Raw genomic sequence first — 14,284 nt, forward strand, 5'->3', positions numbered from 1 at the left:
GGTAGAGGAAGAGAGAATGAGAGAGGCGCAAAAAAAGAATAAGGAAAGAAATTTGGCACTGAGTTTCTGACTCATGGGCAGCGGCGTGCTATGGTAAAGTCCTTCGGTGTATGCACCATCCTACAATGAGGTGACAGAATTCGCTGCGTGAAATGTGCACGAGGGTGACAGAGTAGAACTAAAGTTTCTCGACTTGACCAATATTTTCTAAGTATGTGAATAAAACGCTCGTTGCACGCCTCTGTTCTGTGAGGCCGGATAAAGGGCCTAAGACACAGTCAAATGACAAAGGTCTCTGCGTAAGCGAATACATGCAATGTTCATAGAACACACGCTCTTCGGCATACGTTCGACACTCGAACAGGATATGCTCTACAGTTTCAAATGAGCCACAGTTTGGGCTCTGCAGGCCAACTGAGAGACCAGTCCTCTTCGCTTCTTCAGCTATTTTCCCCCGCTCGTCGACCCACAGTTTATCTGTCCTTTGTCCTACGTTAACCCACGTTTCGTGAAAGTATGAAAATGGGCATACATTGACGCCGCAATTTTTCAATTTGCCGCCACATCTTGACGCGAGTCACTGAACTATGTTAGTGTAGTCTCAATAAGAAGGGCATTGCGGGACCGTTTCTTAAAACGAAAAGCTGTCTTCATGAGCATGCGATGCATTGTTACCGGTGAAATTAAAGGCAGCGTTTCATGATCGTTGAAGTGAGAGGCAAGCTGTAGCGCAGTGGGTGTTTCGTTCCTCTTGAAATAGTCATGCACTATTTGTCGCTGCACGCTCAAGTGGAAATCGTCCAGTTTCTTTTTCCGTTCGCGACATGGGCATAAGGGAATGGATATGTCAAGATTCTTTAGCTATCTGCCCCCTTTGAGTATGTTCTACTGGGTAGGTGCCCGAATAGACAAGCAGTAAAACACGCAAGACGTGAAGGAGTCGGGTGCAGAAAATTGAAGACGTCGGCCACAGAGAAGGGAAGAAGTGGGCATCAAAAACAGCCGAGTGCGGCGAAAGTAGTAAAGCGACCAAAAGGGGCCAGAACACTGATTGAATGGGGAGTGTTGATCTACGGAGATGTGCAAAAGTCGGCAACAGATAATTGAAGACGTCGGCTGCAAGAAGTGAAGAAGGAGTTGGGAACCGAAGTAGCTGTTCAGAAGTCTCAAGGGAAAAAAATCAGACTACTGCGTGCATTATTGCGCTAAGGGCGTTTTGCTAAATAGAAGTGAAGAAAGAGTTTAGTGAAGACATTTCAGTAAATATAAAAGAAAGCTACGCTTTTAAGCGATTCTCACATATGCGAGGGATCCGCCGATTTTGACTGCGAAGGATTTCTTTGCCTAATTTCTGACATATTGGGGTAGGTAGCTAGCTAGGGAGGTAGGCTCATGTGTCTCCTTACTTTAATAAAAAGGAGAATTGGAGGACGCCTAAGCTTCGCCTTTAAGAGTGGAACGCGACAGCATTCAAAGATCCCTGACCACAATGTCCCTAACTGCTCCTCACGCTTGCCGGCAACTGTATCTTATGTATGGTAATGTTTACCGGGAAACGCTGGCGCGGAACGCTATGTACGAAGGCGAGCTTTCGGTATAAATGCGGCTGCTTGCGTGGGCCGCGGTGCGGCGGAGGCGAGCACCAGCTGCAGGTTTCGCAAGGAACCAGGCGCGCCGCTCCGTGGCCTCGAAGATTTGAGCGCGCCGGCGCGCGGGCAGATCGCGGACGCCGTGGCCCGTCTATGAATGGTAGAAACACTGGAAAAGGGTCTGTTTGGCTTTCCGCGTAACATAATTGTTTTTTCGTATATTGAAATTACAATATGAAGCTATCATGTCTGTAGGTTGTGTGTAAGTCGTATTTCAGGATTTTTCTGATGTGTTTTACTTTGAGAAATTTAATTAGTTGAGTAACCTCATTGCCCTACGCGGAGGGTCTGCGTGGTTCGGTATGCGTGGTTGGGTGTGCGTGGTTCGGAATGATTTTTGCCGGAATGATTGTCGCCAAGGGACGCCGACGCCGGATTTTCTGCGATACGGGGAGTTAAAATAATGTTTGACCGGCGGTGGAATCGAACTTCTCCCGTCGAGCACAAACTCCGGTGCTCTGACTATCAGGCTACGATCGCTTTTTTATTTCGTTATTGCCTTTCTTGGAAGCCATTGGGCTATCAAGAGTTAATTGACGCACAGCTACAATTCTGCCGATGTTTTCATTGAAGTATAGCCTAGTCGGTTTCACATCCATGTCAACATTGGTCAGCGTTCTTGAACTGCCATCATAGATCGCGAGATGCTGTGAAGGCTCAAGAGCATAGTGAGGTCTCGATCGCATCCATACTTGTATCGTTAAAAAGCCAGCCAGCTCTTTGAGACGCTCGGCGCGTGCGCCTCGTGCCACTTCTACAGCCAAGCTGTATGTGGCTAGCCGATTCCTCCGTCCGTCCGTCCGTCCTTCTCTTGGTCACCTGTACGCCGAAAGCTCCTCCGGTGCAACCCCATGCGCATGCGCGAAAAAGAAGAGAAAGAAAGGCGCGCGATTACCCAACACCACCTAGATAGCACAAGGCCTGTTTACGCCGATCAGTGACGTCACGTTACATGGCCCAAAATTTCCATTGACAAGGCTGGCGTGATGAAAGCGGTGACTTCAAAATCACAGTTGCTTTCTCGGGAGCATCCCCATTAGATTCTATAGCAGTCGTGCCAGGTAACATGGCGTCATGGATCGGAGTGAAAAGGCCTTGTAATATCTAGGTGACATTGGGTTAGCTGCACCAGTACTGGCGTCGCTGCTCTCCGTCGCAACCGAACGCGCGCGCTGCAGTTTCTATCCGACTCCGAGATGGGTAGGCCACGTCTCCTACGTACTTCTCAGGAGCAGGCAGCTTTCGATCCTGGGCACAAGAACAGGCTCGTGCAGCCGAGCGCAGACAGTCACTGCGGAGCGAGGATCCGACCGTCTACCAAGCCGTCCTTTATTGAACCGTCGGGATTAAACTAGTGATAAACACCAGGCGCACGTTTCAACTGCATTGGTTAACCATCTGCACGAAGTGCTTGGGCGGTGATGTTTTTCGTCGTCTTTCTTTTTGAGAGCTGCGAGTGCTTTAGGTTAGGAAGTCCCACGCTACATGTTGATTTCAAACGTGCCACATCATTTAAATCATGTTTAGTTGCCGAAGTTGACCTCTCGAAATATTAACCTAATTTCACGTTACTTCGCACCATCCGCGTAGACGGCACTATTGCTTTAACCCGTCAGACTTAGGCATCCGTCGTCAGATGATCATTATATCGAATCGGTAACATACATCCCTGTCGACTTGCAGGTATCGACTAACCAGTTGCGTTTTGCACGACATCCACTTACTTAGCCCTGGCGCATCAATCTTTGCCTATTGCGCTTTTGCTGCAGCTAAATGGAAGCGCTGCGTCTTTCGTGGCTGGCAATCGTCATGGCTGTCGTCGTTGTGAACCTGGACAACGCGGCGACGAGGCACGTGGGTGTAGAGCGCAGAGGCGTGAGAGGCGGTGGTCGCGCAGGAAGGTGCAGTGACTGGCATAAGCATCGCCCTGACGACGGAAACAGGAAGAAAGGCGGGTCAAGCGGATCTGGTGGGTCGGGTGGTGGTAAGTATACGTCGTCCCCTGGCTATGCAGCATACATTTAAAGGCTAAATGCAAGGAAGTTTCAGTTTCGCTAAATTTAATAATTTAACAAATGCATAAATAGCGTCTACTACTGAGGCTACATCGGCAAAGCTGCGGGGCTGGCAATTGTGTAATCTTCTTATTAGTAGCCTTTGACTTGTACCTATACCAACAACGCGCGCACATGGGGGTTAGCAGATGATATGTCGAAAGTCCCAGCACGTTGCCTCAGAGATTATTTTCAGCGTGCCACAGGCGGCGCCCGATTGGGCACCGCAATCTCGGAGGCCATGCCGAGGAGTCGCGCGTTCCGAGTCACTCGTTGCTTCCGGCGACCGCTAATGGCGGCGTTATTTATTTTTTTTTCTGTCTCGGCGTAAATAACGACTTTGTCTTTATTTGAAAGTTTCCCATGCGGCATAAGTTGTGTTGGACAAGTTGTGTAGTGCGAATATTATTTTGCATTCCACATGTATTCGAATAGGGAAGTCTACGTTTACCCCGAGTTAAATTGAAGAGGGAAGCTCAGAAAGAAGAATGTCGGGAAACTGGATAAAAAAGAACTGCAATATGGTTGTTTGCGAGGCCTGTTCGTATGACGGCCTAATACAGCAGACAGGGTCAAAACGGGACAAAAGATTAAAAGGCGTCGGGGCGCGTGTGCGCCCAACTGCAGGCATAAATAAAGTTTCTCCAATCCAATCCAATCCATGCGGCATAAAATGTTTGAAGGCTCAATTTATATATGCGTGTATAACAAATAATTTATTCTACCAGCCTTTTCTGACAGATCCACTCGTATATTAAAAGTAAAATTTACAATAGAGGCTGCGGATCTACACTTTATGAGCATAGGCTTCTCAAGTGGCCGAATTTCATTGTGGTTGGCCAGGAAACGGAAGATTTGCTCTAACAGCTCGCATTTGAGTACATTGGAAAGGAGAAACTGTTATGCCTTGCATTTAATAGAGTAAGGTAAAATTTACCACCCATATGAAGGACACTTTAGAGTTAGGCCCATCACATATAAGAAAAATTCGAGAAAATTTCTGAATTAAAAAAAAAAAAAACTCGAGTGCCGAGTTTACAACTATGCGACTCAGCCCTAGAACGATCTCACAGTTTTGCAGACTGCACCTATTGAGACGTTGGAAGCGGACAGAAAAGACGGAGAGAGAATAAAGTAAGAACCAGAGCCAGTTAGCCAAGAACGGATTCTTTTTTTCTGGTTAATCAGAAAAAGTCTCGTTTTCTGCACTGCACACCGGGTAAAGGGATTTAAGGAGACGTGAAGGAAGAAAAACACACTGTCGAAACGGAAAACGGAGCACGACATTCAAGCGGCACCTGTCACTTTCACGGCTTATCTCGAAGGCCACTAGTCCCACGGGACCGAACAGCGGTCTACTGCGGGTGCCTCTATAGCGATGCCGACGTCCACTGTGAGCAATGTCAAAGGATATTTTGCTCTGACACTGGCCGCACTGGACAGCCGGCCCCTACCGAAGCGTGCAATATTTACATCATATATGTGACCTGGGGTGTACTAGTAACTTGTGAGTAGGGCTCTTGCAAAGCTCTTCTAAAACATTGGAACAATGTCACTGAAGCTGTGAACTCATATATCCAATTTTTCCACTTGGCATGCTCTAACAGATTCAGTTTTACGGAATTGCAGGAGGCATCCGTTTATGCTACTGCATTACGGATTTGTAAACATTGCGCTTCAGTTTTCTTCAAAGTTGAAGATTCACTGCTATTGTGGAAAAGACTTTGAGGCCCCAAGCTTAATTCTGCTTACCGCAGTCTTTGTAACTTACCTTTTCCCTCTAACTGCAACAAAAATCATTCGAATCTGTTGAGAAGTTGTGTAGTGCGAATATTTTTTTGCATTCCGCATGTATTCGAATAGGGAAGTCTAAGTCCACCCCGAGTTAAACTGAAGAGGGAAGCTCAGAAAGAAGAATGTCGGGAAACTGGAGAAAAAAGAACTGCAATATGGTCGTTTGCGAGGTCTGTTGGTATGACGGCCTAATACAGCAGACAGGGTCAAAACGGGACAAAGGATTAAAAGGCGAAAACCGCAGTACGTATATAATTAGTTTTCTTAATATTTTGTTCCGTTTTTTTCCGCCGTTTGCCGCATCACGTGCATCCGCAGCATTTTCCTATTGGGAGATCAGGCCATCATTTCTTTGGCTTCCGCTTGCGTCGATTGTATAGTCGACGAACAAAAAAGAAAGGCCACTGTTGAGCAGATAAGACCTTTCACAGGGAAAAAAAAAAAAAAAACTCGAATACATTTTTTATGCCTACTTGTTATGCGTATGGAAGTGCCAAGGTCATCCGTGACAGCTCAGTACTGTATACGCACGTCATATCAAGTTTAGTGCTCACGGGTAAGCTTACTGCACGGCATACACTATATACTGAATCAAAGAAGTCACATTGTTTACAATAAAGCGAGCTCAAAAATATAGTGCCTCTTTTGCTTCTTCTTACTTATTGTTGTTTTTACCTAATTTTTAGTTCTTTGCCGTGCTTCATTTTGTGATATTCTTACTGAGAATAGTACCGAATGCAGTTACTAGTATACGACGCATTTCACATGCGAGAGCCATCTCAAAAAGGAAACTTAATAGATCTTCTATAATTGCAAGTCACCGTAAGCAAGAACGACGGCGGTAATTTGCCCTTCATGCACACAAACAGTCCAGAAACGGGAGGAAAGCCACCGAGGTAGCTCAAATGCTAGTTCATCGAAGGCGTTACGTTGTCATTTCAGCTCTCGGCGGCGGAAATTTGCCTTTTCTTTCGCGTTCATTCCCCCTTTCGTTATTATTTGATATTACAATAAAAAACAGTTATTTACTGTGTTTTTCTTGTCTTCATGGTAGCCAGGCTGCAATTACTATAGTGATTCCCCCACATCCGGCCATAGTCAAATACTCTAAGGAATACGAATAACTGCGTTCAAATATAATTTGGAATACTAGAAGTCGTTCTTCTATAGTTATGTAGTTTGACTGATTAACTGATGTGCCAGTGAATAAGACGATTCTCCGGAGAATCATGCGACCACAAAAAGGTTGTTACGCTCACAAACAGTGCAGGCGCCGCCTACTTGTGCATGCATTCCATAGATGTGCGCATACGTGTACGTTCTGGCGTCGTGTGTCTTGCCCAACGATCTTATTTACTTTCGTGCGCCAACTGGCCCAACAGCATAATCTTCCTGATCGCTTGAGGCGTATCCGAAATTTGGATTGTTCGAACACTACCACCATTACCAAAGCCCCCCCCCCTCTTTTCTTATCCCCCTCCCCTCATCTCTCTCCGTCCGTACTAGTTGCGGGCGCCGGAGAACCGTGGTACATGGCAGACGACAGTAATGAGGAGGAGGTGAAGCTCGAGCGTGACCGGAAATTCCGCGAGACGGCCCGCTCCAGCGCGAAGCAAGCGCCTCTGGTGTGCTTCTTACGAGGGGACGGCTTCACGCAGCCCGGCGCCATGCGCTTCCCCCTAAGCACCATACCCAAGAACAAGTGCACGCACATCGTGTACTCTTACCTAGAAACCGACAACAAGACCGGAGGTCTATTATTTCGTAAGAAGGGCCTGCACGAGGAAAAGGGTGAGTGAGCCATATTTGCGTTTTACTTCATTCACACCTTCATATTTTTGTTATTGCTTTTCTTTTAGCTTTCTCTTGCCTTTTAATCCATTTAGTCCATTCTCCCATTATAGGGTAGCTAGCCAGATTTTACTCCATAACCTGCCTGTATTTTTGGCTCATTATTATATCTTTCAAAATGTTACTCTCACCCTCACTCGTACGTTCACTCATAAGTGAAGGTGTTTATCAGGTGGTAAATTTAAAACACATTTTATGATCGTACTTGTGCGTTTTCATTCTTCGGCATAATTTCTCTTATTAAAAAAAAGAACAATAACAAATGAAGCTGCACAGTAAGGAAAACTGAAGATTTCACTCGTTATGTTTTTTTTTCCTAATGCAGCTCTGCTGAGGAAGCTGGCCTCAATGAAAGACAAAAGTCGACAGCTGAAGGTTCTTTACAGCTATGGTGGTGGGGCACACTGGAGCAGCCTGCTCAACCGACTGCGCTCGGACAAAGACATGGAAAAGCTGATCAAGGAACTCGACATGTTGCTGAGAGAAATGCGACTGGACGGCATCAACTTTCACCTCGAAGGACCCGGCCGTTCTAGCTGCAGCAAGAACGACGCTGACAGAGTCTTACAGTTCATCAGGGTGATCACAGCGAAAGTCACCGCCCTTCTTGCTCGTTTAAGAGAGGCCGAAAGTTCCCAGCTAAACCGCAAGCGAACTTTTTAAAACTTTAGTGCAAAAGCGGCGTCCTGTTGGGTAGTTTTGTGTCGTCTGCCGTAGGTTGGTGGGTCGAGGTGAAATTAATTTTAAACAAGTGGCATGTCACCTCTAGACGAACTGTATTTAATGCCGTAAAAATGGGTGCTAAGGTGAGCGAACGACTTTTGCAGGAAGCGACGAGTCCTTAGCTGTGCAGCTTGGTACATAGTGTGAATGAGGGGGCACAAACGAATAACACAAAGGACTCAACGCGAAAATTTACAGTTGACGTTATTTTCTACTCACCACGCTGTTTCTCAGTGATAGTGGCGCTCTGCAGCTGAGCGACACGTCGTGGGTTTGGTTCCCAGCCACGGTGACCGCATAACGATTGGGGCGGGCTTAATAGAAAATGAAAAAGAGCAACGATGAGCAGACGTTGGTGATGTCTCGAGCATTATATTCGTTTACTGCGACAACTGCAGGCTCTTCTTCTTATTATTATTATTATTATTACTTTTGAAAACATATATGCATGCATTGCCTGCTATGGTGATGCATGCACACACGCCACCAGTCGAGCAGTCTCCGTGTTGCAGAAGAATCCGCACAAATTGCCACGCGAAAGTGCTGCGCAGTACAGTTCAGCGGTTTCCGCGTCCGTCTCTGTAAGGCCATCAGTTAGATACCCGGTGGTTGCGTGAGATGTAGTGCCAACGGAAGCTCGCGGAACGACAGATAAGACGACGACACGTCGTTTCTCCGTTGTGTTCTATACTCTATTTCTTGTGAGTATATTGGAGATGCTGGTGGATGCCTCCATGATCGTTTACGGCAAAATTGTAACAATGTTGATAAACTGGCAGCACCGTGGCACCATTTTCTCTTTCGTAGTCGTGCCCCGTCTGCTGTACACCTCATGTAATGCAACACAAACTAGCCCATCAGTCTGTTCCTTCGAATTCCGATGATTGCCTGAAATTAGTTTTTCCCCTGAGTGAAGCTGAGTTTGAGGAGGTGACCTGAGAATGACGACGCAACGAAAAGGGTGCACGGTCGGACTTTAGAGTTCTCACAGCAAAACGCTGCTGGAACGAGCTTTGTGTTCGTGTTTATTAAACGCAGCTAGCCAAATCACGTGGGGTACTTCACTGAGGCGTCTCATAGCCTCAATGTGACTTTAAATCGCGTGAAGAAACCAAGCTTACTACCAAAAAGAGGCGTTCACGGAACCAGTAAAACCCATGTACAAAAGCCCTGTCAAGCTATTAGTGACGTTGGCAACAATCTCGCCCAGGCACGATGTGCTGTCGGCGGACGCCCTCTCCAGGAAATAAATTCCGTTGAAAGGCGATAGCGCAGCACTTGCCGCTTGTTGACTGCTGATACGATTGACAGGAGCGAAGTGGCGGTACAGTTTAAAGGAGAATCGATAAAGCCATCTACAGCAGCCGATATTTCCTTTAATTATGCCACCTGGCGGTGCCTGCTCAAAGTAGATTAAACCTACTCATCTATTACGGTACCGAGGGAGAACAAGTACGCAGCTCAGTTCGCCGCTCCAAATCGTGCTGGGGTTGTACGAGTGTGACCAAAAGCCACTAAAACGCGTGCAGTGAAGCGTGGCTTTTTGTACATGATGTGGTGGAGATTTCACACACTGAGTTGTGTTCTTTTCACATGCTGGCTGTCCGGGATAGTGTGTCCAAGAATGCGTGCCCTATAGCTGCTCGGCAAACGATGCGCTTTGATAGCTGTGTCATGCGGCAATTTTATCCTTTTGGTTTTACTGCGGAGCTGTGTATGGCTAGGGTACCACCGAAGTTTCGTGCAGGTACAAAAAAAAACTATTTTCATCAATGGATCATACCCCCGTAAGCACTCACACCCGCGTAAGCAAGCAAAAAATACGGCTCACAGGTTTATCGCTAGTCAATTTGCATGGATTAGTTGCAATGACACCACCCCTGCGATCGTTGTGGGTGATTTGAGTGTAGATATGTCGGGGGCGAAAAGGGAGTGCTTTACGCGTTTCGTGTTGCAGACATATCGCTTGGGATGCCACGCCAATCCGGCCCAACCATCCGCACCAGCCGCGTACGTGCGTCGTTTTGACATTATCAAAGAATGTATCTGCAGTTGCGAGTACGCCGATCAGTGTATACCATAACGACCATAAAGCCATTGTGACCATCGTTACTAAATGACAATGAGTGATGCAATGAAGTATTTACCATAAGTTTGGTTACCACGATGTTTACAGCTCCGCTGGTCATCCACCTTCGCAGGGCGGAAAGACCTTAACTGTTTTTACCTTTTTTATCGCTCGGAATATGCAACTAGCGAAAGCCGCTAAACGAAATTTAACTTACCAGCCAGGTGTCAGAAAGCGGCACGGCAATGTTTCTTTAAAATAAGGCAAGTACAGAAAGAAAAATGGGTAGGCTTAATCAGGGACGCCGCAGCAGCCTGGTACGTACAGGCAGACGTACAGCAGACGGTGTATGGGTCCTAGAGTGCAGAACTGACGTAACCAAACATACAAGGCACACGAGGTACCGCTTACATAATTAACTTATGTTACAGCTAGATGGCACGTTACGGTTTAAGTTGGCAATCGTGCTTTCTCACTTTTCGTAGCGGACCTGTTTGTATTGATGACAGTGTTTGGCCTCTAGGACAAAAAGATGACCTCCCTACTGGTGGTGCCCGAGACTGCACCTTGACGCTCGAGCCCTCCGGGGTCGTAGATGGTAGTTTCTTTCTCGCCCCATCTGCACCATACGTGTGGAACACAGGGTGCCCATAGCAGAGCAAGCGTGAAATTTCTGCAACGGAGTGCACAATTGTAGGCCTTACAGCTACTGAAAAGCACCAGTTGAGTTTGATAAAAGACGCCTACTATAGCATAGCGAGCTCTCTCAAATGCGACCGTTGCTACTGGGTTGCACAAACGTACTAACTACGCTTCTCTGAACGCCACGCGGGAGGCTATCTCCGATTTGGTCACGTGCGCACGACAAGGGCGTCATCTTTGCACGCGACACATGAATGATCAATAATGACTTCTTTCCTCTGCACACCGATACCAATATAAATCGCGTGACATCAATTCACGCATTAAAAATCTTATACGTTTAACTTATGACACAGCTAGTTTAGGTTCTGCGATGTAATCTTGCAATCGTTCCCTCGTTCTATTCGTAGTGCGCCCGCCGTGGTCAAATATGGCGGGTGCGAATCGGAATCCTTCTCTCTTGCTGCCCGAGTTTATTCACGCCATTTAGGGACCCTGTGTGTCGAACGCGTGGGGGCTATAACCGCGACCACGCGTCTGGCAAAAACTTTTCAAACTTGAACATGTTATAACGCCTGATGAGCACAGGTTCGAGTTTGATGGATTATACCTACTATGACTGAGGTCTTTTGAACGCGGTCGCTTCCACTGCAATCGAGATGCGCACTGTCGAGCGATGCCACTGTGAACGCCGAGGGGTGGGCTCCATTTCGCTCCAGTCGGGTCATGCGCGTGCAATAACGGCGCCGTTTGTGCTCACGACACATGAATGATCGAATAATGGATTGTTTTCTCTACACAACGATACAAAAATATGACGCGTGGCCAATACGGTTGCAAAGGTATAAGCGCTAACGCTGTTACACGTTTTCATGACATGCGGTTTTAACAAACGAACCCCTGTGACCGATTCTAAAGATGCTCTAGGTAAAAAAAAAAAGAGAGAAATCCTACAGTATATTTCTTTACTTATCTATTCACAACGGCTTTCATGCCCATTGAAGGGCATTGAGTAAGAGGGTAACAGTTTCTGCAGAACCGAAAAGAAGTTAGCGTGAAATAAAAAGGTGACAAAACAAAGGTTACACATAGTACAGTGGAACATCTTTATACAATGTTACCAAAAAGCCTATTCAGGTTATCACAAAACGTTTGACGTTGGATGCAGTGTGGTCCAGAAGACTGTTCCAATGTGCAATGGTGCGAGGCAGTGATGATGAGTTATACGCCTGGGTTTGACCACGTATCTGCATGAAACTGAGCGTGCGGTTAAGGTATCGTCACGTGCGCACAGCCGCATGAATCGGCACACGGTGATATTTATTGATGTAAATATACCTGTGAAGCAGACAGAGAAGAGCGATCACGCTGCGAGTTTCCAACGATTGAAGTAAAATGTATTTTTTTCCGGTAATTCCGGTAATGCTAGAAAGATGGTCGTAGTTACGTGAGATGAATCTGGTTGTTCTGAGTAGCTTCCAACATGCTGATGAGGTACTCCTGATATGGTGACCACGTGGATGAAGCGAATTCTAGCTGCGGGCGAACCTAGGCTAAGTATGCTAATTTCAGTGCATTAGATGGTGCGACGTAAGTTTCTACGCAGATAACAAAGAGACTTGGAAGCTTTAAAAGCGGTGGTCGCTACATGCGTACCCCAGGAAAGATACGGTGCAAGTTGGACGCCCAAATTTTTGTACAATGAAAAATTACAAATTATGGTATTACGAAACCAATAGCGGAAACTGAGCTAGTGCGTTTACGACTAAAAAAAGTTAACCTGCATTTATAGGTGTTAAGGGATGGTTTAAAGGTTCAGCGCTTGCTCTTATATACAGCGACTCGATGCAGCAATTCAAGGTTATAATGTTTCCACAACATTAAGTTGTTATACCAATTCACCTCTCTGATGCGCGTTGCTGTAGCAAAGGGAGCGGGACCCACATTTCCTTAGCTTCTTCCCAGCCAGCAGCTGCTTTCACTAAAATATAATAAACATGCTACTGAATGCTTTAGATTGCTGTTGCGATTGTAAACGTGCTCGTAGGCTTCAGGTACTGCCTTTAAAAGCACCTTGTAATGTCACACCAGGCTTTGAAGTCTACGGGACGATCCGGCCTGCTGCTGTGTACGAGGTCATGGCCGGGGTAGAATTGCGGCCGCACCTAAATGAGGCTGAAGTACAAAGAAACGCTCGTCTGCTTATATTTGGGTGCATGTTAAAGAACCCCGGGTTTTCAAGATTAACGCGAACCCCTTCAATGTGGTACCACGTCTACAGCAGGCCCAGTGTTGCTATGGGACGCTAAAACTCATGAAAAACCAGCGAGAGGACGAGTGTGGAAGTTGTGCTGAATGTCATGTAATTCTTTCACAAAACATGCTGCATGTCTGGGTCTTCTTCTGACAGAAATTCCGGCTGGAGGTAGCCGACAACGATGTCCTGCTGACGATGCAGCTTCCGGCCTGCCGCGATTCCAAGTGTGACCATGTGCAGAAGAGTGAACTGGCCCGGTAACTATAACCATTTAGACTTCGGAATGCTTTCGCGTATGCAGTTTATTGTGAAACTCGCTGTTGATAATTTTCTGACGCGGTACGATCGTTTTTCCCGCTGAGGTGGGCCGTAGGAGCCGGTGTAAACCAGCTGCACAATTGATTGATCGTTGGGGGGCCAGTTCCTTATCAAGGCCGTACACGTTTGTTTTGGAGCTCGGGATAACAGTAGCCGGGATGATCATCCTAAGCCCCACTTACAGGTTGAAACAAAGCTTGAACTCGATGCAGCGTCAGCCATCGGTTCCCACGTAAATGTATTTCTCTTTTCGCTAGACACGACGCAGGTAATGCGATTGCGGTTCGTTATGGAATGTTTTTTTTTTAATATTTAGGCGCAGAGTAGAAGACAGTGAATTTCGCAAGCGTGCATTGGTCATTTACAACCATATTGCGGCTGAGCGGATAGGAAGCCTACACGTTGGATTGACTTGTGTGCACTCCTCCATGTAGTCTGTTTTGTACTGACTTTTTTTGTAGACCACAGGGTATCTATTGTAGGGATGCCAGCAAGACACACATAACAAAAGAGATTCACACAGTAAACGCGCCAAATATGATTAAAAAAGAACGGAAGCTGGAAGCACGTGATTAGGCATCAAGTACAAAATTGGTAAAGAAATCCAAAAATACCCGCCGTGGTTGCTCAGTGGCTATGGTGTTGGGCCGCTGAGCACGAGATCGCGGGATTGAATCCCGGTCGCGGCGGCCGCATTTCGATGGGGACGAAGTGGGAAAACACCCGTGTATTTAGATTTAGGTGCACGTTAAAGAAGCCCAGGTGGTCGAAATTTCCGGAGTCCTCCACTACGGCGTGCCTCATAATCAGAAAGTGTTTTTGGCCCGTTAAACCCCAGAATTTTTTAGAAACAAACGTGGTGTTATAGACAGTGCCACACTATCTTTTTACGACTAGGAGAGGAGAAATAGTAGTTACCCATTATTTT

At 46.6% G+C, this 14,284-nt stretch overlaps 1 protein-coding gene across 1 annotated transcript in view; it reads left to right on the forward strand.

Annotated features, from left to right (window-relative positions):
* The window catches only part of LOC126541447 (endochitinase-like), a 28,532-nt gene that overhangs the window by 5,942 nt on the left and 8,306 nt on the right, over nt 1-14,284 (forward strand). Inside the window, exons 2-5 of the mRNA XM_050188183.3 lie at nt 3,419-3,633; nt 7,004-7,288; nt 7,674-7,927; nt 13,192-13,295. Coding sequence (XP_050044140.1) covers nt 3,423-3,633; nt 7,004-7,288; nt 7,674-7,927; nt 13,192-13,295 — 854 coding nt within the window. The 5' untranslated portion in view covers nt 3,419-3,422. The remainder of the gene's footprint in view (nt 1-3,418; nt 3,634-7,003; nt 7,289-7,673; nt 7,928-13,191; nt 13,296-14,284) is intronic.

Source organism: Dermacentor andersoni, chromosome 2, assembly GCF_023375885.2.
Source record: "Dermacentor andersoni chromosome 2, qqDerAnde1_hic_scaffold, whole genome shotgun sequence".
Taxonomy (NCBI): domain Eukaryota; kingdom Metazoa; phylum Arthropoda; class Arachnida; order Ixodida; family Ixodidae; genus Dermacentor; species Dermacentor andersoni.